This window comes from Neltuma alba, unplaced genomic scaffold (assembly GCF_004799145.2).
Source record: "Neltuma alba isolate B1F8T4 unplaced genomic scaffold, ASM479914v2 tig00011479_pilon, whole genome shotgun sequence".
In the NCBI taxonomy this organism is placed as follows: domain Eukaryota; kingdom Viridiplantae; phylum Streptophyta; class Magnoliopsida; order Fabales; family Fabaceae; genus Neltuma; species Neltuma alba.
The window spans coordinates 34,773-62,075 of NW_021636148.1; the positions used below are offsets into that span (position 1 = coordinate 34,773).

Below are 27,303 nucleotides of genomic sequence, written 5' to 3' on the forward strand. Positions count from 1 at the left end.
TGATGGAATTTCTCCCTAGTTTTAAGAGTCCAGTATTTTTAATATTTAATATAAAAATTAGATAACTAATTTATAAATATTAAAAAAAATTAGTTAAATTGGTTATCAATAAAAATGTGTCTTGTTTTATGCAAAATCAGTAACTCTATGGAAACTCTCATTTTATATATGTAATTAGTGAGTGATAAATATGTGTTGGTTTAATGCCATCAAGACCAAAGCAAATATCTCAACTACTAATGGTGTGTTGGGTCTAGCAAAGGACTAGTTTTTTATAACGTGACGATTTAAGGTTCGAATCCGAGAAACCACATATTTTGGCATTGTCTCGAATATGAATGGTTTCAATAAGCCCTGGAAAAAAGATGAAGCAAATATCCCAATTAGCTTCTCTATTTAGAATGAGAGAGTAATATTCATTTAAATAAACTTAATAGCCAAGAAAATTCTCCACTTGTGTTTGTCTTACCGTTGGTCACAGTACATGTTATCAAAGAGTTAGTACTAGAGATATGTGCCCTATAAAAAATAAAAACATTTAAGTACTAGAAACGTATAACTTATCTGATTTAGGTATATTTTATTTTGTAAATTTCACTGTGAGTTTTCAAATTATAATACTCCTCCAACCCTCAACATAAGATCTAATTGTTAAGTTGATTTTTATCCTAAATATAAGACCTATTTTTTATAGTTATCATTTTTTCCTAAATTACCCTTATGAATATTCTTTCAACCATAGTCAAATAAGTGAGGGAAAAAGAATATTAAGAAAAATGATTATGGTGTTTTAGAAAAAACATTTCATATTTCTTATAATTAACTAACTTACCTAACTTCCTTAATCTAATCAAATTAGTTAAATAGGTCTTATATTAAGGATCAGAGGATATCTGAAATATTCTAATGACCTTTTTTTCATTTCCTTTGAGGCGAGTTGCTATTAAAATATAAACATCCATATCCTACTCAAGATCACGAGTCGGTAATCTTTGTGAAGAAGCAACGAACTGCATTATTAACAGATTATTCTGGTTCTCTCCTCTAGCGCCGCATGATTAAAAATAAAACTAAATGAATGAGCACAATATAATCTAAATTAACTATTTATCTATTTATATAGTGCCTTTTGGGCTTTTTATACTCTTTAATAAATTTGTTGCTTAAATTCAAGAAATTAAAATAACCTTGAGAGTGTAGAACTCAATTGACTTAAGTGGGTGTTTTGTAACTATGTTAAAAAATGATTTTACATTTTAGTATAATGTAAAATTAATTGAAATAAACTAATCGAAATAAGACTATGGAATAAGTCTCACACTAACCTTGCATAGTTGCATGTATGAAGTATAATATAAAATCCAAAAAAATTTTTTTTGTGAATAATGTATAAATTAGTATTAATATTATGCCATAATAATATATTAATCTTGAAGATTAACGAATCTTAATGACATCTGTTAGAAACAAAGAGAAAGAGATATCAATTAATAATCTTAAGTGGATTGACGTATGTTCATTAGTATAATTATTAATTAAACAACATAATCTAAATTCCATATGATAAGAATAAGTGGAAACTTTGTCATGGTTTCATAAAGATTTACCGAGTGTTGCTGAGAAGTAGTAACATTGACTCTTCTTAAATTGTGGCATCATCATTCTTCAGTCTATATAACATCAAAAAGTATTTATTCTTCTTGGCCCCATTTAATTTGATCTTCTAGAAATATGTGTTTAAGGTTCTAGAAATGTTCTCGATCGTTCTCCCCCTTTGTAATAGTTTTAACTACAAATTTTCCAGCATATATAGCAAACTGAACTTGTAATCTTTCTAATGAGTTCCCATTCAGTTCTTGGTTTTACTAATGCCATATCATTCCCTCCTTCTATAAAAGTGATGATCATAACGTGTGTGTGTGTGTGCCAGGAAAAAATATAGAAGAAAAATATTTGCAATGTAATTAGTCCCCAGAAGTATCATATTATTATAAATAGCAAGGAAAAATTATCTATGAAACTCAATATATAACATTTAAACCATAGGTTATGTAGTGGTGTGACATGATTGAAATTTAGGATGTGTTGATTTCATTCACATTCATATTGTTTGCTATGAATAGAAAATCTAATAAAAAAGTATCAATGTATGCATAAGAAAATAATCAATTAGTGCATTAAAGGACATTTTTCTTTTGAAAATATTTACGCGAAGCAGCTGTGGATATTCAAAACTTTTTTGTTACTCAATATCACATTGAAAGTATTAAAAATAGAGCAATTTCGCCCATGCCATTGGAAAGAAAAAGATAACAGTCACGTTAGTTTAATCTTCTAGTAGGTAGGGTAAGATTGCTTTGTTTAATACTCTTTCATTCCTAAATATAACACCCATTTTAAATTACACTAAAAAATAGATCTTATATTTAGAATTGGAAGAGTACTTTTGAGATGATGCTGAACAAAAAATTTCAAATACTTGACAAATATTTTTAGGACGAAAATAACACAACCCATGATTAGTACAAAGTACAACGGTAGGCATGCACTTTGATTTCGTCTTTCTCGTTTATCAAGTGCGCAATGATGCTCCGTCTCTTTCAGACGCGTTTCTTCCGTGTTGTAAGACCAAAAGCGTCCATTTTCATTTGTGAACACTTCATTAAGAGAGAGTTTTAAATAATTTTGTTTTAAAAAAAGAATATACACAGAAGAAAATTGCGTGGTTTGGTCCAATCCAAGCACAGCTAATAATGTGGAAAAAATTGCCTAGGAGGTAGTAGAAGCCAGAAACCCATAATTTAATTATCCAAAATAATGTAGAAGATGAATCTCCGATATAAATGGACGCAAAATCTGGTGTGCCTTTTGACTTGATAAACTGTAATAAGTAATGAAGAAAGACATGTTAAATGATGAACCCTACAAAGCCTCAAACCGACACACCTAGAAATTTGAAGGAAGGTTGATACATTAAAACACAAACATAAGCTTTTACTAAAGCCCCTTTAGGTTTTGCTTTCGGCTGTTTTGTTCCTTCAAAATAAACTATTTCTCTCGTTGACCCATCATTCCTTCACCCATTACCTTGTAATTTTTTTTCCCAAAAAAATAAGAATATCGAATCATTCAACATTGTGTGTCAAAGAATACCCATGTGGTCCTGCCTCTTTGATCCTTATATTTCCGTACCTCTATTTTATCCTACCTCGAATGCTCAATATAAAAAGTAGTTGACTAATTTAAGTAAATTAAAAAAATTTGTTTAAGTTAGTTATTTATAATAAATATGTATTGTCCTTCACATAATACTTTTGCTAATTATTTATTTGCTAGAACTACCATTTAATAAAATCTTTAACATGTGTGACATTATAAGAACTATTTTTTTTAAAAAAAGGTTAAATATGAGAGATAAAGTAGATTTGGATTTTATATTTAAAACCAAATTAAAAGTCAAACTAATTTTTTATATTAAGGACCGGAAATAGTAGCATATAATATGCTACTACCTATATATGCTTTTTCCCTTCTCACATGCAACTATTTCTAATTCCATTCCTTTTCTTCAATTCCTTATATAAACTATTCACAGATCTCATATCTGGTACCCTTTCTCACTGCTTTACCTTCTTACATGTTATTCCTTTGATTCAAAACAAATTAATACTGGTTAAGGTTGAGCTAAGATTATTATTCTAAATTTTAACATCATATTTTGCCAAAGTTTTAACAACATCCAAGTAATGACGGGTGATAAATTGCACGTATAAAAAAGAATCGTGACGTGACGAGAAAAAGGGGTGAATGTTATTTGGGATGGTGACAAAGTAGAATATGGAATTAAAGCGTTGCATATGGTTTGTTGCGGAAGAAGAATGTTGAGTTGGATATTCAAATACTATTGGATGGCACATGATTGGATTGGGACGTCATTTTCTCAGCAAATAAGAATAAATGAGATCAATAGTTAGATGGTCCCCATCTGGTCCTCCCAACATTAAGTTCCATGTCCCAAACCCCTTTTTTTGTTGTCCAAAGAAACCCTTTTAATTCAAAACACACCTCTTTTCGCAAAATGGGACACATGCTGCATCCACCTAATAAACGTTTCATGTGCAGAATTATAACATCAACATCGCTCTTAGATTATTCTTTTCTTGTAAGCCATCAATTTATCATCTCAATTGTCTTGCACTTATGAGATCACACAAGCTAATGTTTAAAGGCTTGTTTAGAATGATTTATAAACAGCTTTTTAATAATAATTTATAAAATATAAAATAAATACGCGATAACAATTTTATCACAATTTACATAAAAACACTTAATGCACTCAAAATAAGCAGGTACAAACAAGCCTTTAAAGCTACCTGCACAACACGCAAAGGGTAACAAGCCCTAAGAGCTACCCGTAAACCACACAGTGTTGACATTCTAACTTGTGTTAATATTCTAGAACAGTGGCTACTGACTAGTGTGCACAAATCCTGTTTTATTAAAGTCATTAACAACTGTTACCATAAAAAACAAAAGTCATCAACAGCTGGCGAGGCATCCTCATTTGCGGTTTGTGAGATTATTAGCAAAATTTAAAATTCTTCGAAAAGTGTTGCCTGCCTACCAAAGCAAAGGATCTTTCCAAAGGAAAGGCAGGATCCCAAACGTCATATGCACACTATCACCTGTTCCAAACACTTGATACGTAGAATGATGAAACCAAGAATTCATAATTAATTTATATTCATCACAGATCTCAGAAACCAAACTTCTTCTGAGAAAAGCATACAATAGTACTTCCTTTGAAATTATCACTCATGTTCTTTCTCAATAGCTATAATTTGATCTGTCAAATACTACAAAAACTCGCAACCATCATATTTCCTTGATATTGTTACTTACAAAATGATAGATCATTAAACGACCTTTAATATGCTGTGGTTATTTCAGGTCAATCATTCTAATTCTCCACCGCTAGCTCAGGAGACAATCCAAGTATTAAACCTGAGCACTGGAAATTCCTTAATCTATTCGATAAAATCTTGTTTACCCTCCATGACCATGAATCAACAGGACACTACTTTTCATCGTTATCATAAACTTGGCATCAAATACCAATCATGTTATACTCCCCTGCAAGCTCAACCATTAGTTACTCCAAGAAGGAGCAGATCATATCATCTCACAAAACTCTAAGGAGGAAACTAAATCTTAAACAGTTCATTTCATCAATAAAAAAAACTAGCAGCCAACTTCAAGAGAATACATTTTCTTAGTGCCTAAGAAATCTGGTGCTCTTACGAAACTCATTGTAATTCTTTAACCTTCACCATGATAAACCTGCAAATAACATGATAAACCCAATCCCTCATTTGGGTTCTTAGCCTCTTACTTCCAACAAATCACAAATTCGATTTTAGCATTTGTTCTTGTGAAGAAACTAGAGGAAATACCCCAAATGAACTCCACAGCAGCAACAACTCGAGAGCTCAAGAACCCATTCAACAGATACCAATAATCAGAAGGATGCCTTGGAAAATCCACTTATTCAGGGCTTGCTAAAAGCAACACAACCCATCATGCTTCCTCCGATGACAACAAGCTTTTTGTGACAGGAAATAGATGCAATATCAAACCTTACTGACCACTGGTACTGCGCAGTTGCAACCTCTTCCTCTCAAGCTCAACCTACAGAGTGTAAATACATAGAATCAACAACAGGCAAGATTCAAGTACTAGAAAGGCATAAATACAAAATTGCTGGCTCTAAATTTATATACCGAGAAGAAGAATGACACCATCTTTCTTCTTACAGTTTAATATCATCCAAGAAGAATTTACAGAACATATATATTAATAGATACCAAAACCAAGATTCGTGAATTCAATATTCGACAAAAATTGGTTTAGGTACCAGAAAAAAGATTGTCAGATACTAGATAGAGGAGAAAAGTTCATGGTGAGCATAAGTTACCTTGCCTAACATACGTTATAAGGCACAATGCCAAACACACATAATGCAGTGCAAAACTTATAATCCACCCGGAAAAAAAAAAGGGAAAAAAAACTGAAGAAAGAAAAGAAAAGCTTCTAACATTAAAGAAAAAGGTTGTTTGAAATGACAAATTAGCGTATCGAATCAAACTACAAGCAAATAGTGAACGTCAGGTATAGTTTTAAGACCATACCACTTTTTTCACTCGCTCATTTGCAGCAGGAGTGCCTCCAATGACAGATTCAGGGAGATATGGGCTGCTGATGCGCACCTCATTCATCACAATTATTACAGTCTTGTCCCAGCGGACTGGAAGCCTGATTAAGTGTTTGTTCCGTCAGTTGAAAAACTCAAGGAAGGCTGATGAGTAGTTCATAAATGATAGCCTCACAAATACATAATTGAGGGATTGGTATCATAAAAAAGTTGAAAAGGTCAAAAAAGCCACCTCTGTTTGAAATTTTAGATACTGCCTTCCCGGTTTGAACTAATGATCCAAGAAGAAATCATTAGACGTAGGAAAGATGGATTAAGCATCTTGCCAACTAAAGTCATTAGTTGGTTAGCTCTTGCTTTCTTTCATATAAAAAGTCAAAACGCCATAAAACTCTGACCACAGAATGATTACATAACTACAGTTGCTCGGTGAAACAGTATCATATTTGTGTGTGCGTGTGTGGGTGCAGGAAATTAACTTGTAATATCATAATTCATTAGACATCAAACTGTAACTTTGATGCAACAGCAAGACAAGAAACTTGAGTCATGTCCAGGATATACTACAATGGCATATGACATAATTTACTACTCACAATTGGAAAAGCACAAAAAGAACCACGGAAACATATCGAGTCTTTGACTAACTAACACCACTAAACGTACAGATGGACCTTTCAGAGTTAGGAATAGATTTATGGATAAAATGAGTGGAGCATCTAAAACATACGGTTACATCAATAATCTAGCATCTATACAACACTAGGCATATGCAAAGTAGAATAAGAAGCTTTTCCCCCTCCTTTTCTTTTGTGTAGAAAATAGGTTTTCTTTGTCTCTTTACTGGGCCATCCTTTAAATTTTAACACCCACTCGTCCCAGGGCCAGAAAAGAAAAAAGCTTTCTTTCCCTGAGACATACAGGCTGCACTGCATGCTGTTCAAATTTTACGGAGATGTTAGAACTTAGAACCTTTTCTTTGGCCAGAACATCAAAAATGTATGATAATTCATGATTTTCCATCTTCTTGCGTGACTTATAAACTTACAATATCCAACAAAACAAAGCTAAAGGAGTTAAACGGGGTAAGACGGTGACTAATTTTTTTTCCAATACTTACGTTTTGGACAAAGCATCAAAAATGCTCTGAGCCTCGCTGGTGACACCAACCCCAATTCTCTCAGCCTCCGCTTCTGCTTGTCTAAAAGAAAAATCATGCTGGCGTAAGAATTATTGTCGTAAAAAACATGGCAAGAATGAAGGTGAGTCGAATTGAATAGGGAATGCAGAAGGCAAAAGAAGAAGAACCTGATGGCGGCTTCTTCCCTGGCTCGAAGAGCAGTGAGGTCAACAAAACAATTGTTTGGATCAAGAGGGTCATCTTCCTGACCCAAAAAGGTGAATTCTTTGATATAATTAGCCTTCAGCATCCTAATATTGCGACGAGGGGCTGATGGCTTGGAGGGCTCCTGAAGAACGAGGATGTTAGAAGGGCGATCAAATGTGATGACCTGAGCTTCAAATTCATCACCAAAGGTGGTCTTGATCGATAGCAAGCACCCCACGCCCAAGTCTTCAGGGTTGCCGCCATCCATCGCCATCGTCCTCTGCAGTCACCGGAATCTGGGAATCTGAATCGCGGATGTGGTTTTATTACATCACTCCATGGAGCCGCTTCACTCCGGTGGGCGGGCTGCACCAGAATTCGGGTTTGCATATTGGGATCTTGGTATGGGCTCGTATAAAGCATTGATATTTGGGCCGGACGTCCATTTATTTTGGGCTTTTAATTAAATGGAAAATATGACCCAAGAAAAAACCTTATAAACGATTTGCGCTTTCAATCCAAGGCACTTCCTTCTTTGCTTTTTTTTTTTCCTGCCATCACCAACTCCAAGGCACTTCACATGAAAAAAGCCCATTAAAACCAACATTTCGATTAGGGGTATTCATACTTGACTCGTCTCGGTCCCGGTCTTATTAGAACGGGACGAGTCCGTTCGAAATTTTTTGGAACGAGACAAATAGGACGGGACAGGACACCGGACGGGGTCGTCCTGTCCTGGTCCCGTCCTGATATATATATTTTAAATATCTTATATTATATGTTAAAAAGTTAAAACAAATAAAATATGAACCGGAAGCCCTTAAGCCCCCCTAACCATCTGAGTATCTGAATTTGACCTGACCGTCTTGCCTCTCTCGGTCTCTCCAGTCTCCATTCCAGTATTCAATTTTCAGTTTTCACTTTCGTTCCCTTTAGATTTCAGACAGCGACGGCCGATGGAGCATTGAACCGTGTCCGGTGTCTCGCACTCTCACCAATCGGCAGTCGCCTCTCAAAGTCTCAGTCTCCGCTCTCAGCTATTCTCTGATCTGCGAAGTGCGAAAGAGGCCGTCGACTATACTCACTCTGCCTCTCTCGTCTCGGCTTCGACTCTTTACTCACGGAGTCACGGTCCCTAGTCCATTGAAGTTGCAACCTTCGCAGCTTCTCTCCAGCCCCCAGTCCATCGTCGGCATCAGTCTTTGTTGTAGAGTGTAGATTGCAGACTGGCCTCATCTCGTCTCCAACCATTCAATTTCATGCTTTCTCTGTTTCTTATACCCGTGAGTTTTCATCCATGCTTGTTGATTTCATCTTAATATCCAGCACGATATTTTGCCTCTTTGTATGAATATGGACTATGGATTGGCTGATTGGGATTTGTCTGATATTCTTCACAAACGAGATAGAGAAAAGAAAATCTTTTGTGAAATGAGTAAAACCCACCGAGTTAATTTGCCTCATTCGCTGGTTCTCTGAATTTTTCTGGTTGTTGAATTCTTTTATAATTTGTATGTATCATTCGGTTGATGGTTTGTGAAGTAGTAATATTAATATATATAATTGTAGATTCAGTGTTTGATTTCTAGATGATGCTATTAAAACTGTACGAAAATTTTACTATAAGTTCTTGAAAGCTAATTGAGCCTTTATGATCATTTTGAAGAACTTCTCTTTGTGAAGAAAGATGAACTCTGTCACAAACACTGCTGAAGGAAACACTCAAACAACTAAAGAAAACACTGAAACACAGTCACAAACTGCTGAAAGAGGTTCAGGACAAGCAGATAATGAAGATCAAATCACTACATCACAAGGTGAAGAAGAGGGGGATGAATCAAATGTTGATGGATCAAGAAAGAGAAAAAAATCTTTAGCTTGGTTACATTTTGAGAAGTTGCCTCCAGAGCAGTGGAAAAATGGAGAACCAAGGGCAAAGTGCAAGTATTGCCCAACGACAATTGCCTGCCATCCTACCACACATGGGACAAGTGGACTTGTTAAACATTTACAGAGGTGTCTTAGAAATCCCCATAAGGCTAACAAGTTGAAGCAATGCATGTTCTCAACAGGGGCTGGTGGTAAAAGTTTGACTCATCATGTCTTTAGTCAAGACTTGTGTAGGAGAGCTCTAGTCAAATTTTTAATATTGGAAGAACTGCCTTTTCAAACAATGGAGGGTGAAGGTTTTAAAGAGCTATTAAGGACACTAGAACCTCGCTTTCAAATTCCCTCAAGAGCAACAGTGACTAGGGATTGTTTAAAGCTGTATTATGAAGAAGCAAGAAGGTTGAAAAGGTATTTTAAAGCTTTAAATGCTCGTGTTTCTCTTACCACTGATACATGGACTTCCAATCAGAATACCAACTATATGTGTCTAACTGCTCACTGGATTGATGATCGTTGAGCTTACCAAAGGCGAATCTTGAATTTTTACGTGGTTGAAAACCATAAAGGTGATACTATTACAGCAGAGATTGAGAGATGCTTGTTATTCTGGGGCATTGATAAGTTGTTTACTATAACAGTGGATAATGCTTCTTCAAATGACATTGCAATATCAACTTTGAAAGATGTGTTGAAACATTGGAATGGTCTAGTACGTGATGGAGAGTTCTTGCACTTGCGTTGTTGTGCACATATTCTTAATCTTATTGTTTCTGATGGTGTGAAGGAGATGCATAAGTGTATTGAAGCCATTCGGAATGCCATTAAATATGTAAGATCCTCACTTGCAAGGTTTCGTAAGTTTAAGGATCTAGTGGAAAAAATGAAAATTGATTCGAAGAGTCTATTAAGCATGGATTGCCTAACAAGGTGGAATTCAACCTACATGATGCTGGAAAATGCTATTAAATTTAGCAGTGTTTTTGAAAGAATGGCAAAAGAAGATAGGGATTACACAAACCACTTCTTGAAGAAGAATTTAATTGGTCCTCCTGATGCATTTGATTTGAGACAAGCTAAAGTCTTCTGTAGCTTCTTGTAAGAGTTCCATGACATTACATTGCAATTTTCTGGATCAACCACTGTCACCTCAAATATATGCTTCCAAAATATAGTTGATGTGTTTACCATTCTAAATGAACATGCAGAGGATCCTAATTCTTTGCTATGTGAGATGGCTATGAGGATGAAGATTAAGTATGATAAGTATTGGGGTGACTTGCAAACTCTTAATCCTCTTTTGGTGATAGCAGTGGTACTTGACCCAAGGTATAACATGAAATATCTCACCTTTGTCGTTGAGGAGATGTTTCAAAGCCAAGCACAACGTGAACACATGTCAAAAATAGTCTCAACCGTCTTGTATCAGTTGTATGATTGTTATTCGAGTGGGCTTGACACATCTCAGTTTCATATGCAAATTCAAAGACAAAGGAATAGACAAGTTGTAAGTGAAACTATTAGTGCATCTACCTGTGCTTCAAAACAATTAGGCTCAACTATAACTTTTGTGCATCCTAAGCAATCAGCTCAGAGGTTTGTTGCCTGATTTGAGACTGAGACTCAATCAGACAAGTTGCAGAGGTGGAGAAGTATTTGCAAGCTGAGTTAGTTGAAGCACATGAGCTTGACTTTGATATTTTGGCCCGGTGGAACCTTAATGCTATAAAGTACAGAGTCCTTTCAATGATTGCACGTGATGTTTTAGCCATGTCCGTGTCTACCGTGTCTTCAGAATCTGCATTTGGCACGGGGGTCGTGTGATCGATGACTTTAGGAGTTCTTTATCCTCAAAAATGGTTGAGGCATTAATTTGTACACAAAATTGGCTATCTCCATCAACAGTGAAGCTGAAAGGACTAAACATTGATGACTTCAATGAAACTGAGATTGTGGCACAGGATAATATCTATCTTTTAGTAGCGTTTGATTGAAGCCAAATTTTTTTTTAACATTTGATATAATTCTCTCATTTTGGTTTGCTGTCCAAATGGGCAACTTCCAAGCCATAACATTAAAAAACGTGGATTTTTTTTCATATAGAACGTGGATTTTTTTATAGTAGTAGCATATAGAACATGGATTTTTTTATTTAGGAAATAAGGTAACTTCCAAACCACCAAAGCTGTGAAAGTATTAATCAATAGGGATATCATTTCCCTGTTCTTTTTCTGTTGGCATATTTTCAGTTCTGAAATAAGAGGGATAGCCCTCTCCAACGTTAGGATTAGTTGCTGATTTATCGTTGATTATTATCTTTGGATTTTCAACTGATTTTCTCTCTGTAATTTATTATAAAAAGGCTATATGGCTGCTGGAATAAACATGACAATTCTTAAGAGAGTATATTTATATTGGAGATCCTCCATCGGTCCTTTAGAGAGAGTGCTGTGAGATCCTTGCTGCTCTTTTTATTGGAATTCTTTGCTGTTACTTTGTTTTTCTTTATTTCCATTAGATTAGGTCCCTACCATTAGCTATTTTTCAGGACTTGCGAAATAACATTAAAAAAAGCAATAACTATAAAGGTTAGTTATGGACTTATGGTCATTATATATTTGGATGCCTTCTCAAGTCAGTGGCACCGGTTGAAATGTTGAATAATTGAATGGTTTTCCAAATCTAGGCATTCCTTCATTTTTCATTTTCATAATTTGTTACGGACAGTTTTAAAATTCCTTTTCTATCTGATTTATTAACTTCATATTAACAATTTTTCTTTTCTTTGTCTTCATTTGTAGAAGAATCAGCTGCCTGAAATTTATTACATGAAGAGGAACAACCAAATAACCCGTAAATGATGGATTGTGTGCTGCTGGATGGATTTGGTTTTGTTATTTTCTGGCTTATTTTTTGAATGAGTGTTTTTGATGATGTAGTGTTGTCATTTGATGATGGACTTATTGCCTCATTGGACATTTGGACTGTTTGTTATGTTTCTTTACGGTTTGAGACCATTTTCTAGTCAATGGATTTGGTTTTTTGTTATTTTCTGGCTTATTACTTGTTAGTTGGTTGTGTTTTGACCAGCACGTTGAAGAGGATGACAGGGAAGGGATCGGTTGATTTGCTTTTGACCTGTTAGCTTGTCATTTGGTTTCTTTTCCCTTTATCTTTTATAGTGAACTATTTCTCCTGGCTCATTTTAGTTAATGAGGTTCCTTTGCTGGTAAAAAAAAAGAAAGATATAAAGCTGTCTGTTATTATTTAGATTGTAAAATTGTTGATATATGAAAAGTATATCTCCTATTGAAGGCCCAACTCATTTAAAATCTCCTATTAAAAGGCCCACAGCATTTTTAAGAGGCCCACAGCATTTTTAGAAGGCCCACAACATTTTTTTAAAAGCCCTAAAGTGTTTCTTAGAAGCCCACAGCGTTTTTTCAAAAAACAAAAGGTATCAAGACGTCCCGGTCCCGTCCCATCCCCGATCGAGACCGGGACAATATCGGGACGGGACGGGACACGGGACAAATTTCTTGTCCCGTTACTATTCATCGGGACGGGTCCGTTCCGATCCCGTCCTGTCCCGTGAACAGCCCTAATTTCAATCTTGCAGCATCCACTAGTGGGCTGCATTTCATTCCTGACTTTAGATTCTAAGGTGTTTGGATAAGAACAAAATAATAATTTTAGAAGTGTTTTTACGATATACGAAACCCGTTAAAACCAACATTTCGATCTTGTAGCAACCACAAGTGGGCTACGTTCCATTCTTGACTTTAGACTAGGGTGTTTGGATAAGAACAAAATCATAGTTTCAGAAGTGTTTTTACGGTATACGAAACAAATATGTGGAGGAATTTACTTCGATTTGTGAAAAAATGCTTCTGAAAAGTAATTATGGGATTACCCAAATACCCCCGAATAAACTCAAGACTTTGTCTTGCCCAAATAAAAAAAAAACCAACATTTTGAAATAAAAACTCATAAATTTCAAACGTTTTATTAAATTTATTCCTTCTTTAATTCTGTTACATACTTTTTATTCCAAAAATTTACCTAGATAATTTTTTACACGCAATAAAATTCAATATTTTATCCCACATGAAACAAGATTTTTTTTTTCAATAAAAGGGGTCCCCACCACAAATATTACTATAGTCAAAGAAAATAGAAAAGGAATCTTCAAGGTGAGTAGTATAATATGCATAAGGGCCTGTTTGGCTAGCCTTCAAAATCATGGTTTTGGTTCCAAACTTGCCAAACGGGGGAAGAAATTGACAAACCATGGTTTCAGAAGAAATGAATTCATTTTGCTTCTGGCTCAAATTAGAAAGTATGATTGTATCTGTTAGAGTAGATCTCAACAATAATATGACTTTAACATCCCTCAATTATTTTTTTATAAACATATTTAATCTCATAGCTTATAAATATATACACTATTAATTATTTATTAATTATGTTGGTAAAAAAATATATTATTAATAATTTTATTCTTTCAAATTAAAATATATTATAAAATCTATCTTTTATGTAACTATTATATTCACTTATGTTTTTTTTAATAATTTGTGTATATAAAAAGTGCTTCTGATAACAACTATCCAAACAGTCTCACTTCTCAGAATCACTTTTTCACAAAAATTTATTATCCAGAAACTATTCTTCAAACTATGATTTGGTTTCATCCAAACACTCTCTGAATCGATGCACCCAAGTGGAGCTGAGCCTATTGCCCCTTGCTATATTTAGATCTGCGAATGCCATAGTCCAAACAAATAGCCAGCCACACTTTTTTATTTATTTATTTATTAACCATATCATCTTACCTCCTGTCCTGAATATAACGTACCCTTCAACGTGATATCTTTAGACTAGAAGTTATATTTGTTAGCAGATATACTTTATCTGATTCTAAATATAAGACCAATTTACATTACAAATATTTAGGACTGGAGGAGCACATTACAACCAAAATTTTATATTTAGAATTAGAAATAATATAAGATACAAACAATATTATATGTGCGCGCTGAGCCTGGGTGTAATAGGTGCTCAAATTATTCACCGGACACCGTTCCAATGCCTAGGAATGAAAATTTTATGCAAGATATATGAAAATACCACATTAAATAAGACTATAAGGGTATTACGAGAATGAAACAACTAAAATTTAATACAGAATACAAACATATTGAGCTTTATAATAGGATTTTTTTCAATTTTAAATATAAGACAAATATTTGGGAGCCAGAGAGTATTTTATACTACGAAAGAAAGAAAGGGAGATGGACTTTTTAACATGCATATGCATTTATAACCTCAGGCGACGAGGCAACGCGGGTGTCCTTTCCCGTGTTCCTCCCAGTTTTCTTCTTTCTTCCTTTTAGGTGGCACGTCTCAGTAAAGTGGTTCAACCACTTGGCCATGCTTTAAATTCTCTTTCCATTAATTAACCTTCAAATTTAATCTCAAGTATAACACATGAAAATAAAGTTATTACAATTATGGGCGAACATCACCGTCAACTTCAATAATGAACGTGAGTCCCCAGTCCGATATTTTGATGCCAAGTGGGCAAATTTTCTTAGATTTGTTTTTATACGTAAGTCCAGTGAATCTCAGTTTAATAAAATGAATCAAACTTTACAGCTTTTTAGTTCAGGATTGGATTAAGTAACCCAAACCCGACGGAAATGTGTGTGTTTTTCAGTATCAATTCCCCCCCTCCCCCCTCTAAAGAAGTAGTACATATAGCATATACATGTCTTTCACTTCTCCCTTCGCAGTTTCACTTTCGGAAGAGATGTTTCTGTGTGATTAACTCAGACGGATAGAGAGAGAGGACAAGAGTGGAAGAACAATGCTTCTGCGATAAAAAGATAGAACATATGTAGCGGAATTGCTGTTACTGTGAATCTGGAGCTCATTCGCTTTTCAGCGCCACCCTAGAGAGTAGAGAGACACCAGAGACCCACATTAAAAAGTTTGAAAAATTGCAGAAGAAAAGGGGAACGAAGCAAGAAGGCCTTGCCTTGGCGAAAAATGGTAACACTCAACTCATTCAAAGATCAAACCCTTCATCTCACCAAGAAATTGCTTCCATGGGCTCTCTATATTCTGCTTCCCATTGCTATCCTTCGCTTATTCTTTTCCCCTCTTCCTTTTCTGCCTTCTCCAACCACCGACCTCCCTCACTCCACCCTCTTCATCGCTTCCTCCCACTCTCCTCCTCCTCCACCACCATCTTCTTCTTCAGGTACAACTATTTCATCATTCATGGGTTTCCCCCTTCCTTTTTCTGTTTGTCTAAGATTCTAATCAGAAAGATGTTTGTTTTTTTGGGGACTATATTCATTGCAGAAGCAGCTAGAGCTGAGCAAGCTTCGATTTTTCCATGTGACTACTTCAATGGCAAGTGGGTTCGTGACAGAAGAGGTCCTCTGTATAATAGTTCGACTTGTGGTACAATTAAACAAGGCCAGAACTGCATCGCCCATGGAAGACCAGATCTGGGTTATCTTTACTGGAGATGGAAACCCACTCAATGTAATCTCCCCAGATTCGAACCTACAGCTTTTCTGCAACTTCTCAAGAACAAACACGTAGCTTTCGTCGGAGATTCCATGGCCAGAAATCAGCTAGAGTCCCTTCTTTGCCTTCTTGCCACTGCGTCAACCCCTAACCTCGTATACCGAAACGGTGACGACAACAAATTTCGCAGGTGGTTCTTCCCATCTCACAATGCGAGTCTCTCAGTTTACTGGTCTCCCTTTCTTGTGAAAGGTATTGAGAAATCAAGCACAGGACCAAATCATAACAAGCTATATCTGGATATTGTTGATGAGAGATGGGCAAGCGAAATGGATCAAATGGACATGATTGTGCTGTCTATTGGGCATTGGTTCTTGCATCCTGCCGTTTACTACGAGGCTGATTCGGTCTTAGGTTGCCATTACTGTCCTGGTCTGAACCACACAGAGATAGGGTTCTACGATGTGTTAAGAAAGGCCTTAAGAACTGCCCTTAATAGCATCATTGAGAAGAAATCAGCAAAAAGGGAAGAAATTGATGTGACAGTGACAACATTTTCGCCTTCACATTTTGAAGGTGAGTGGGATAAAGCAGGCGCTTGTCCAAAGACTCAGCCTTACCGAAAGGGAGAAAAGGAACTAGAGGGAATGGATAGTGATATGAGAAAGATTGAGATAGAAGAAGTGGAAGCTGCAAAAGAAAAAGCTAAGAAGAATAACCATAGAGGGTTTAGATTAGAAGCATTGGATGTGACAAAATTAGCATTGATGAGACCAGATGGGCATCCAGGTCCTTATATGAATCCTTTTCCGTTTGCAAATGGAGCTCAAGAACGTGTTCAGAATGATTGTGTTCATTGGTGCTTGCCAGGTCCTATAGACACATGGAATGAAATTTTTCTGCAAATGGTGAAGAAATGGGAGAATGAGGACAGTATGAAATGAGGTATTCTATTTCTCGCTTGTTTGCTGATTTGGCTCTGTGATTATTTATGAATGCTTTCCTCCATGTAGGGGAGAGGCAATTCTTTTTTTCTTGGGAGTGAATGATTCATTATTGGTTTATTGATTCCTCCGTATGGTGGAAAGGAAAGGAAGAGGATTTGGAAACGCCTGTATTTGATTTTAAAGAGGGAAATTGGAAATGGAAAGGTAGGAACCAGTTTCTACCAGGAGGCAATGATAGTATTTTCGGAATTTATTATGAGGTTGGTTGGCTGATCTCCAAACGTACAAAATGCTTTAAATTAGGAATGTGAAGCTGGATTGCTGGAAGTTGCCCAAAGTGCTTGGCCAATTTTTCTCTGTCTTGCTTCATTGGGTAGTCGTCAATGTTGGGTACTGTTCGTTTTACTCACAAAAATTCCTCCAGGTTGTAAAGTACCCAGATTTCACAGGAGCTTAATCTGCTTAAACCTTAAAAAATTTATTTTGCACAGACTAACTAGAGATATTGTGCAAAATATTAAATTTTTCTTTCTTTTTTGTTTTTTGGTGTTTTTACATATTGTAGTTTTCCATATATTTGTGGGGGCATGATGGTAAAATTCAATTTCCCAAAAAATGAGAATGGATTCCAATACTTGGCGCAGGAATGTAAAAGAGATTCTCATCTCTATTTCTCGCTTTCAATTCCAAAATTATGGGGAAATGGATTGAAGGAAAAAAAATATTTATACTTTGTACAGCATGAGAAAAGTTCTCTTAGTTTTAAAAATAATTCTTATTGTTTTTAAAATAATATTTGTCCTTACTAGTAATTGTAAGATTTAAGCAAATTTAATTACGCACGCATTAAATCCTTGAAACTACCAGTTATTATTCTGCTTTTTTTTGTTTTCCTGCTGTCTATGCCCAATAATATCACACGAATTTGGATTCTCTTGATATACATAATTCTAATTTCTACCCGTTGAATTAATCTGGCGTTTTACATTGATATAAAAACTGATTTTAGTAATTTAGCAGCCTGAGAATCGAGACTGTTTAGTTAAAGTTTTCTGAAGACAAATCCTTTATGCATCTCCAAAGATGAAAAATTATATTGCTTTTGATTTCTTTAAATTAAACTAAAATATTTATATTTTCTTTTTTTAAAATAAAACAATGATCACAATTATAATTTAAACTATATGTATTTTTTTAAAAAAATATTAAAGCAGAATATAATCAAATCGAAATTGTATAATTATGTATAAATTGACAGTATCCATATCAGTCATGAATTTTTTTTTTTCTCCGCCAACGAGACATCAATCTATGTATATAACAAAATCAAGTTCACAATAAAGCATAAACTATGGTTGGGGGTGAAAAAAAACATAACTGTGGAGTTAATAATCAGCTTAGATTCGTGCTTTAGATTATGAGCAGGGAAGGCATATCTGATATCTCTTCCGTTTTTCGATAACACAAAGAAAGGTATATCTCTGCTTAACGGAAGAAGAGAGCAAATACATCTCTGATGAAGATATGCATGTTTGCGTAAAGATATCTGTGAAGATGGGCCGTATAGTCACCTGTCTGGTCATAAGTAGGACTTGGATGGATCCAGTGTCGAGTTAAATTAGGTGGTTGGATTTCGTTCACAACCCTGCTTTCCAGTTTCACCACTTCTCTTTTATCCCAAGATGACCCATGAATGGTGACATACGTTTCTGCTGCTGTTCTCATGACTTCGCATCCTTTCTGAAATCTAATTCTGCTACCCCTGCAAGCAACATTCCCATTTCACTCCATGGCTGCAGCTATTTCACTCTCCCTTCCTTTGGATCCACAAAATCTTCTTTGTCCCTGTCGCCTCCGACCCACTACTCTCTCTAGACCTCTGCAATCTCGTTTCTTTACTCGGTTATCACCCATCTATAAATACCCACTTACTACGTTCCATAGAGAGGGCTTGTGCAGCTTCAAGTCTTCTTCCTCTTCCTCTTCCTCCCACTCTTCAACAACACCCACAACCCCAACCTCTTCGCACCACGATGACCCCTTTCGCACCGGGCGATTTCTGAGTAATGAAGAGCTCGAAAAGCTCAGATTCCTTCAAAATTTCCTATATTTTAAGGAATTGGAATCTGGGTCTTTGTGGGTTCGGGTAATGGGGGCGGAGGAAATGGACATGACCATTGGGTTGCTTGCCGAATCCTTTGCTGAGTCAATGGTATTACCCGTGGGTTATGTTTCTGTGTTGAAGTTTTTGGTGAGGCAGTACTTGATGGAGAGAAAAATTCAAATGCCGCACATGGCTACACTTATCGGTTTTTACAAGGAAACTGGGGAAGGTGGTGAAGAACAAGAAGTGCAGTTGGCAGGGACCGTGGAGGTTTGTTTTAACAAGATGGGTGCCAATGCTTCTCCTCCAACACCAACGCCTCCCAAAGATTCGCCTTACATAAGTAATATGGCCGTAAAAATGTCTTTTAGGAGGTATTCTTTGCCTTAATAGTTTATCAATTAAATAAGTTACCTGTTGGGTCTCTTTTGGATTAATGCTCTTTGTCGAATTTATCACTGTCACAGTATGTATGCTTGATCCTTGTCTAGAAAAAGGGATTTTTTCGATTTTTCTTCTCTGGGGCCTTCTAAACTTCCGACTGCAATAATTTAAAAGCGTGCTGGGCTTATACTTTGTTATTGGAAAATCGGTATCCCGGCTCAGACAAGGCTTAAATTGGTGAAGTGATGAACTAAGTCACTTGATTGATAGTGATTCATACTGTCACGGTTGGAAACATTGAACTGGGCAGAATCTTGAGGGCTTGTTCGTTGATTTATCTTGTGCAACACATAGGCCTAACAGTCGTATATGGAAAAGTTAGTTTGTTATTGTCAGCTTAAGATGCTATTTTGTGTCTTCTACTTGACTTCTGTAAATCCCTCCATGCACTGTAATTTGAAACCCCCCTCCCCCAAAATACACACAAAAAACCCCAAATGAGATAGTTTGAATACGTTCTAATCATTAAAATCTTTATCGAATCGTGAGAACTTGAAATAACTAGTCTTTCAGTCCATGCATTTATTCATTGAGTTTATCTTATATCTCCATCCTCAACTCGTCTTTCAATCTATGCATTTTTGTATGTCCATTCTCCAATTCTAACTTGGGTGTACTTGTCTGCGGACAGATAGAGGACAAAAACAAGTATGACTTGCTCCTGGCTTAGTTCCAGATGTGTCTTTTATCTGTAGCAATTCGAAATTTGAATTAGGAAACATGCAATTCAAACAATAAAACTGCTCATGCCATCACCCACTATGGTGATAGTAATATCATTATCGCAATCATCAAATGGCATCATCCCCAGGGTCATGCCTTTGTCAGAGTATCAGCCCACATGTATATGATTTCCTGTTTCCAAATGTTGGATTTCAAGAAGTTGAGTAAATTTGCAATTCCATGGTCGTGCTGCCACTTTTGCATGTGATGATGTGATCCCTTTAAATTGAAAACAATAGATAATGTAAGCAAAAAGCCCGAGATTCTTGTCATCAATGTCATCCTTCTTTCTTCTTTCTTTTTTAGATGGTTTATTCTGTAATTTTCAAATCAATGTGTTGTTTAATGAGTCTTATACATTCCATAGCATGTACACTCTGAACAAGAAATAGGAATTTTTTTTAGTTTTAATTTTTTGTTTGAATTCATTTCTGTACCATTTCTATCAACTTTGTTCCACGATGATACACATGCTGTGGAACCTAGAACATAATGTTATTCTCAAAAGTCCCAAGCAGTCCTCCTTTTAAACCCTTTAGTTCGTCTGATTAAAGTTTTGGATGACACTGTATTTGAAGTTTGCATCCTAAGTTTTTTTGTTTCTGATATTTCCTTGCAGGAGGGGCATTGGTTGGCATCTTCTAAAGGCAGGCGAGGAGCTAATTTCTCAGATGAGTTCCTCAAGAGAAGTTTATTTGCATTGTAGAATGATTGATGCAGCTCCGCTTAACATGTATAAAAAGGCAGACTACAAAATTGTAAAGACAGATAGCGTATTAGTTCTGCTGATGTTGCAGAGACGCAAGCACCTGATGCGCAAGAAACTTCCTCTCTTGAGTAACCCTCCAGAGTCAGCCGCATCAGAATCTGATACAGAAACGTTTGCATGAGGACAGGCAAGGGTTTAAATTATTTGGTTAAAGCCATACTGTCGTTGTCAAATTTTGGTTGGAAGCTCTGTTTCTTTTTTTTTTTTTTTTTAATTGAACTCCCTCAGTATTATATGCTTGAATGTGCCCTGTGATAGATTTTCTTATTTCCGTGTTTTTCATATTTCAGAAGCAGTAGCAACAATCATCATGGTGGGTTGAATTATGAATAGGGATCAAATAAGTGGTTCAGGGATCCCTACCTGAATCCCCCTATGTATAGGGCTGAGAAACTATGTATAGCAGGTAAATCACATTTAGTCTTCTGGGTTTCCTCCCCTTTAGTTTGGCGAATTACACTTTCTTCTTAAACAGTCAATATTACTTAACTTTTTAATACAAAATAATAGGTTTTATGGTGTTGATCATCTTGTAATGTCCCTCCTCAAAAAAATATAGTAATTGAGTTAGGGACATGTTTCTTGATGAAACTCAGTAGTACTAGAGCGCATGAAGTATGGAAAAGCTAATCACCTTGAATTTTTTTTGATGCAATCAAATATTGATATTATAAGTATGTCTCTACATTTGAGTAATGTTCTTCCAATCTGTGGAATCAAGTCAGTAATTCCAACGCAGCAAAATGGTAATGTTAGTAGATGGACATTTTCCAGAAAAGTGGTTTGTTCTTGTATTGGTCCGGTGGGTACTATTGTCCTGTGACAGAGGGATGGGAGTGGGAGAACAGATGTGGAGAGGCTCCTTTAGGAACATCCAGATTAGCAATGCATCATATATAATTATGCCAAATACTTCTTCCTGGCCATAATTTAGCTTCTTGTCTGAATGATAGCTGTCTTTATTCTCCATAGAAAACCATCATTTACCTGGTTGCTAAACATCGGATTTCACTAGATCATTCTCAAACTATGCATAACCATTGCCAAGCCTTTTGAATTAGTATAGATTATCATTTGCAGCTCTTTTACACATTCTGCCATAGAAGGCCTCTCACTACTGTCAGTACGGATACATCGTGATGCAAGATTGGCAAACATAGCTACGGACTCGATGGTATAAGAATTTCGAGCCATTTCTGGGTCTATCACCTTGCGGAGCCTCTTGCGGTCATTCAGTATGTTCCTCACCTGTATGTCAATGTGAACAATATCAACCCGAACCCTTTTAAAACATGTAAACCAGAATGTTTTACGATGAGAATGCAGACAATTGCCACTCATATTTAGGGATGCAAGGACAAAATTGGGTTACAAAGGAAAGAAAGTCACGAAAAATAGCTAGTTATTACTAATGGCAAATGTTGTGGAATGAATGAAAGTAATAGCGCCGATGACTCTCTAGGTTGATATGTTGCTTTGACATCCTCAAGGAAACATTCAGTATGTATATTTTCTTTTACCTGTAATACAAGGTTTTGATCATTTGGACCTTGGTTTAAATCTATAGCTCGACGTCCTGTCAAAAGCTCAAGAAGAACAACTCCAAAAGCATAAACATCACTTTGTAGAGTGAGTTTCCCCGTCTGTTGTCAAAGGAAATAAATTAATTGTTAGATGCTGTCAAATCTTGGGTGGCAATATCTGGACACAATACTGCTTCATTGTCCCTGGACATGTAGGCTTTTGAGTGATAGGGCAATGTTATGTTTCATTGAGAGAAAAAGAAATAGATAGGTAATGTCAAGTTTACTACCATTACGTGATAAAAGGTACCACTTGTCGTCGCGCCACTTATTTGGATTGTGTTCAATGAAGCTCATATTCAAGCATCACAACAACTGCATGAAACTTTAAACTGGAATCTTGATTATTAGATTTTGGTTGTGTACTGTGAACTACTTAATCAATGATCAGCCAAGTTTTGATAACATGCCTAAAAACCTTTGACGTAAAATCTTGAGCTATTTAAAAAGGTTCTGAAAATTGTCTCTTTTCACTCTGAGTCTCTGAAACAAGGGGATTTTCCACAAACCTTTATTGAAGGCTTTTATTATTATTTTATCCATCTAAGGTCTGAATCGATGGCATTGGAGGGGCACTTGTAATGTAAAAAGAGAAATGAACAAAGCAACTTGGTTTCAAGATCGTCTACAAACAAGATACATAAGGTCCTCGTTGCTTAGACGTGATTTTGTTTAGTCCAAACTGATGTGTTGAGTGAGACATATTTAAGCTCGTCATTCAAACTGACTATTTCCTACGAATTGAAAACACCATTACAAAGATAACCTACTTGGTAAAAAGACTCATAAATTAGAGATTTTGTGGGTATAAAATTTCTCTGTGCCCCTACTTTATAACAACAACAAGCCTTATCCCACTAGATGGGGTCGGCTACAAAAAAAATTGTTGAGTAATAATTACAAAGGCAAAAGATTGAGTGAATGGGAACGTCTTCCCTTGCCCATGCTAGAGGGGAACTGTTAACCTGACTTATCTGCAATAGTGAAAAACTCCTGTTATTATTTCATCCTTATACTTCTGAAGTGGACCGCAATTTTAAAAGTTGACCTATTTCTGCTCTCTATCAGTTGGCGTAATGTATTGGCATTGAGGTTCGGTTTGGTTTTGCTGGCTAATACTTAAGTTGGCACTGTATTTATAGTGGACTTAATCAACACAGCCGCGATTAACAGTCGTTCCCCTATTGTTCATTCATTGATAAAACTCACTTAGAGAAGTTTGGAAATGTTGATATACAGCCTTAATCAGTTATGATGAAACGATGAAAAACTGAATTCCTGGATATTCTGTGCATATAATCCTGTTTTGAGGCATCATTAAATTCCTAAAGATATGATTTAGATGTGGGAAGTCTATTGCATTACAACTATTAATGAGTATTTTCCCCCTTTAATGTTATGTATTGGAGTATAGTTTCATCCTCAATTGTAGGTCTCACTTAAAAAATCCAGCAGAAACTTAATCTAAATAGTGTTGAATCAAGTGGAGAAATGCATAGAAGCATACCGATGTATACTCAGGGTCAAAGTAACCAAATGTCCCAAGCACTCTGGCGGTCACGTGTGTCTCCTGTCCCTCTGGCATTAACTTAGCTAGCCCAAAATCAGATATCTACCAAAAGAAAAAGAAAAAGAAAACAGCTAATTAATTTTATCTCGGTACATAGTATTTTTAGGAATATTGCGAGTCGCTTTGGTTGGGAGCGTATCTATACCTTGGGTTCAAAATTGGCATTTAAGAGAACATTGGTGGATTTGAAGTCTCTGTGAACAATAGGAATTCCAACAGCAGAACTTGAATGGAGATATGCTAAACCTCTTGCTGCTCCCAGTGCCACTTTGAGTCTTTGAGGCCAATCCATTTTTCTCTGCCCAATTCCTAAAATGAGGCATGCATTAGTAGGAGTTTTATATTAGGATTTTTGACATGAATATGGGTTTGAGCACATGACACACCATTCAAATGATCTTGCAGGTTCCCGTTATGCATATATTCATACACCAGGAACCGGTGCTTTCCATCAGCGCAATAGCCTATTAGAGAAACAAGATTCGGGTGGTCAAGTCTACTCAAGATGTCAACTTCAACACGGAACTCTCGCTCTCCTTCTGCTTCTTTAATTGCTGGCAGATCCATTTTCTTGATTGCTACAACCTGTAGAGGAAGACAATAACATGTTAACATGTCTTCGCATGTTGTTACAAAATCTTGTTGGTTTACTTTGCCATGAATTACTGTTTTCTACTGTTTATATTAAATGGTGGTATCACTAACAGTTTAAAAGCTCTAAAGCCCGATTTGTTTATTGAATCAGTATTAAAAGAAGTTCAGGAATCATGATGAGTTTCCTCTAGCTAGGAACTTATATCCAGAAAATATTACCTCTCCAGAACGCAAAGCGCCTCTGTACACTCTGCCAAATCCTCCCTTTCCGAGCAGATTATCATCACTGAATGATCCTGTTGCCTCTTCCATCTCCTTGAGTGTGTATACTGATGACCCATGCTGCCTTTTTGTGGGCCGGGTTGCTTGTTCTTCAAGTTGCCAAAACTCCAGAGGTTTGTAAATCCCTGAAATGAGTATCTAAATGTTAAGGTTGTTGCACAAAGAAACAACACTCTTGGCACAAGTAGCATTAGAAAAAGAGTAGAAAAACAGGAGAAAACAGAAACATACAGGGGTCTGTATGGTCTTGAGACTTGCTTCTGCGACGCTTGTTCCAGGCTGAGACCAACCCAAATGGCATGATGAAACTACCTTCAATGTTTCTTTCTCTGTTTGAGGGTTTTACCTGCAGATTCTAACAGAGGAAACAGGTAATTGGATGGAGATGTTTAATCCCATAACACCCTCATTGATACAAGTAAGATCACACTGGAATGTTTTACATGCGTTTTGGAGAATATCCCATATAAGGATTTGGATAGCAAGGGAATAATTTAAGGAGTACGTATGGAGCAAGTGAAGTTCAATTAGAATAATACTCAACAACAAATCTCACAACAACCTGGCATTTTTTCTGGGACAGAAGCAGCACAAGGAGGAAGAGAGAGAAACAGAGATATGTGCTTTAAGGAAAAGAGAAGGCCTGAGAAAGGAAAAGTAGGTATGGGGCTTGCTTACCTATAGGTGGTGGGAAGAAGTGGTGGTGGGCTGTGCTTATAGTATGAAAAGGAAATGCAAACTGCAACCTCATTCTCCATTATCATCACTTATTACGTCTTACCGTTTACAAGGAAATTGAAAATGAGGTGAGGGTTGGCAGGGCCTTTTCATTTGTTCTCTTCACTGCAGAAAAAAATTATATTTGAAAACACCGAGATCTTGGTTTAACTAATGGGAATTGTATTAACTTAATCAGAAGTCTTGAGTTCAAATTTTAAGAGCGTAGCCGTATTAAATACTAGTTCACAGATTTTTGCGGTTTTTTAGTCCTACCTAATTGGATTCAGATCAGTTTAGGTTTCGTTGAATTCTTCATAGTGATGCATGTTTAGAATACTATATGAACTAATAAAAGGGAAGCAAATGTTTGAACCTGTTTCTATGTTCTCTTTCTTCTTATGTATGGTGTAACTGTCAAGTGTTATCAATTATGTCTACCCTCCATCGTCAGCAATTGACTATGACTTTGCCTTGGACACCGAATAATAAACCATACACCATGAACGTGGGACCCAAGGTCAGTTACCATCTGGAATCGGATCCGGGTCGGGTACCATCTCCAGCGAGTCTACGTCAAAGGAAGGTAAAAAGATATACAGAAGAAAAGGGAGGAAGCATATAGTATATTTTATATAGCTGTCAAGCCAAAAGATTGATTAAACTTGCAGGCAAACTAATAGTGAAAATAAGGTCGGAAAAGTCATGCATGCGTGGAATAACATTTATGAGGGGTTGTAGAAAATAGGGAGGATGATGAACATTTCTTGGTAGAAAGAATTAACTCTGTTTCTTATACTATATGTCATTAATTACTTGCATTGAATGAAAATATAAAATAATAAAAACGTTTGGTTGATGTTAATGGTCAAAGGTGCATAATTATGTATTTGTGGCTTGTTTGTTTGAATTTGAAATGGAGTTTTGGGGAAGCAAAGGACATAATAGAGAATAAAGGCTTTTTTTCCCTGAAAGAAACGAATGGAAGCTTACTCCCGAATTGGAACCCATTGCCTCCGGAAAATGCGATGAAGGAACTCCAAACCATGTGACCCCTTGGGGTTGGGATCCATATTCCAGAACAAAAAGCTATTGCTGCTCTTCCCCTAAATTGGCGTACTGGAATGGATTATTTAAAAAAATAGAAATGATAGTCTAGTAATTGACTAAATTACCCTTAACATTAAAATATGATTATAAATGAAATTCCCTATAAGGTTCTGGCTTATCCTTCCTATTCCTTCCATGAACAGTGTTAAGATGTCAAATGTGAGTAGATTTGGCTTGATTTGTGGAAAAGTATTATATCGGTGGACTAGAAAAGAAACGTACAAGTGAAAAGGACCTATGCAATCAGTGATTTAAGATTTGAGTTAAAATATGGTGTCATATCCACTTCGATGTTTTTTTTTTTATGGCTAAGTGCAGATAGTTTTTTATTGGAGGTAATCTTGCTTGAAGTATTATCAGAAACTTCTTTCAGTACGAATTCAAACCTCGATTTGTTACATTGTGATAGACTAGCTCTTTTTGCTAAATTTAAGGGTATTTGGGAATCAAGAAAAGTGCTTTTTTAAAAACATTTTTTCACAAATCAAGATAAAC

General features: G+C 36.1%; 5 protein-coding genes across 8 annotated transcripts; 3 read left to right on the forward strand and 2 right to left on the reverse strand.

The window, feature by feature from the left end:
* Positions 1-4,726: 4,726 nt before the first annotated feature.
* On the reverse strand, positions 4,727-7,842 carry LOC114713928 (uncharacterized). Its single transcript, XM_028898614.1, has 4 exons — positions 7,520-7,842; positions 7,332-7,412; positions 6,189-6,312; positions 4,727-5,688 (listed from the first exon to the last, which is right to left on the reverse strand). Exons 1-4 carry the CDS (start codon positions 7,810-7,812, stop codon positions 5,638-5,640), a joined length of 549 nt encoding a protein of 182 aa, XP_028754447.1. The 5' UTR covers positions 7,813-7,842; the 3' UTR covers positions 4,727-5,637.
* A 1,383-nt stretch (positions 7,843-9,225) lies between these two features.
* On the forward strand, positions 9,226-10,527 carry LOC114713914 (zinc finger BED domain-containing protein RICESLEEPER 2-like). Its single transcript, XM_028898595.1, has 2 exons — positions 9,226-9,836; positions 9,957-10,527. Exons 1-2 carry the CDS (start codon positions 9,226-9,228, stop codon positions 10,525-10,527), a joined length of 1,182 nt encoding a protein of 393 aa, XP_028754428.1.
* Positions 10,528-15,043: 4,516 nt separating this feature from the next.
* LOC114713927 (protein ALTERED XYLOGLUCAN 4) lies at positions 15,044-17,136 on the forward strand. Of its 2 annotated transcripts, XM_028898613.1 has the most exons (3): positions 15,044-15,690; positions 15,795-16,910; positions 17,054-17,136. In XM_028898613.1, the coding sequence occupies exons 1-2, from the start codon at positions 15,477-15,479 to the stop codon at positions 16,907-16,909; spliced, it is 1,329 nt and encodes a 442-aa protein (XP_028754446.1). In that variant the 5' UTR covers positions 15,044-15,476; the 3' UTR covers position 16,910; positions 17,054-17,136. The 2 variants fall into 2 exon arrangements, with proteins under 2 accessions (XP_028754446.1, XP_028754445.1); XM_028898612.1 differs by having other exon boundaries at positions 15,045-15,690; positions 15,795-17,136.
* Positions 17,137-18,490: 1,354 nt separating this feature from the next.
* On the forward strand, positions 18,491-24,861 carry LOC114713938 (uncharacterized). 2 transcript variants are annotated; one of them, XM_028898624.1, is made up of 4 exons: positions 18,491-19,390; positions 20,803-21,079; positions 21,243-21,358; positions 24,511-24,861. In XM_028898624.1, the coding sequence occupies exons 1-2, from the start codon at positions 18,702-18,704 to the stop codon at positions 21,071-21,073; spliced, it is 960 nt and encodes a 319-aa protein (XP_028754457.1). In that variant the 5' UTR covers positions 18,491-18,701; the 3' UTR covers positions 21,074-21,079; positions 21,243-21,358; positions 24,511-24,861. The 2 variants fall into 2 exon arrangements, with proteins under 2 accessions (XP_028754457.1, XP_028754459.1); XM_028898626.1 differs by lacking the exon at positions 24,511-24,861 and adding an exon at positions 22,033-22,364.
* Positions 21,593-26,035, reverse strand: LOC114713937 (probable serine/threonine-protein kinase PBL28). Of its 2 annotated transcripts, XM_028898622.1 has the most exons (7): positions 25,213-26,030; positions 24,919-25,106; positions 24,492-24,690; positions 24,251-24,414; positions 24,043-24,147; positions 22,473-22,595; positions 21,593-22,200 (listed from the first exon to the last, which is right to left on the reverse strand). In XM_028898622.1, exons 1-7 carry the CDS (start codon positions 25,280-25,282, stop codon positions 21,964-21,966), a joined length of 1,086 nt encoding a protein of 361 aa, XP_028754455.1. In that variant the 5' UTR covers positions 25,283-26,030; the 3' UTR covers positions 21,593-21,963. The 2 variants fall into 2 exon arrangements, with proteins under 2 accessions (XP_028754455.1, XP_028754456.1); XM_028898623.1 differs by lacking the exons at positions 21,593-22,200; positions 22,473-22,595 and adding an exon at positions 22,602-23,509 and having other exon boundaries at positions 25,213-26,035.
* Positions 26,036-27,303: the final 1,268 nt, after the last annotated feature.

Excerpts from the sequence above, each read along its gene's own strand:
- LOC114713937 (XM_028898622.1), bottom strand. The coding sequence starts at position 25,282 with ATGCCATTTGGGTTGGTCTCAGCCTGGAACAAGCGTCGCAGAAGCAAG. Across the intron at positions 24,415-24,491 it reads CCTGCAAGATCATTTGAATG|GAATTGGGCAGAGAAAAATG; the intron begins GTGTGTCATGTG and ends GCCTCATTTTAG. Across the intron at positions 24,148-24,250 it reads ATGCCAATTTTGAACCCAAG|ATATCTGATTTTGGGCTAGC; the intron begins GTATAGATACGC and ends TTCTTTTGGTAG.
- LOC114713938 (XM_028898624.1), top strand. The coding sequence starts at position 18,702 with ATGGCTGCAGCTATTTCACTCTCCCTTCCTTTGGATCCACAAAATCTT. Across the intron at positions 19,391-20,802 it reads GTAAAAATGTCTTTTAGGAG|GAGGGGCATTGGTTGGCATC; the intron begins GTATTCTTTGCC and ends ATTTCCTTGCAG.
- LOC114713927 (XM_028898613.1), top strand. The coding sequence starts at position 15,477 with ATGGTAACACTCAACTCATTCAAAGATCAAACCCTTCATCTCACCAAG. Across the intron at positions 15,691-15,794 it reads ACCACCATCTTCTTCTTCAG|AAGCAGCTAGAGCTGAGCAA; the intron begins GTACAACTATTT and ends TATTCATTGCAG.
- LOC114713914 (XM_028898595.1), top strand. The coding sequence starts at position 9,226 with ATGAACTCTGTCACAAACACTGCTGAAGGAAACACTCAAACAACTAAA. Across the intron at positions 9,837-9,956 it reads GAAGCAAGAAGGTTGAAAAG|GCGAATCTTGAATTTTTACG; the intron begins GTATTTTAAAGC and ends AGCTTACCAAAG.
- LOC114713928 (XM_028898614.1), bottom strand. The coding sequence starts at position 7,812 with ATGGCGATGGATGGCGGCAACCCTGAAGACTTGGGCGTGGGGTGCTTG. Across the intron at positions 6,313-7,331 it reads TTTGATGCTTTGTCCAAAAC|GCTTCCAGTCCGCTGGGACA; the intron begins GTAAGTATTGGA and ends ACACTTAATCAG. Across the intron at positions 5,689-6,188 it reads ATGAGCGAGTGAAAAAAGTG|GTTGAGCTTGAGAGGAAGAG; the intron begins GTATGGTCTTAA and ends TACACTCTGTAG.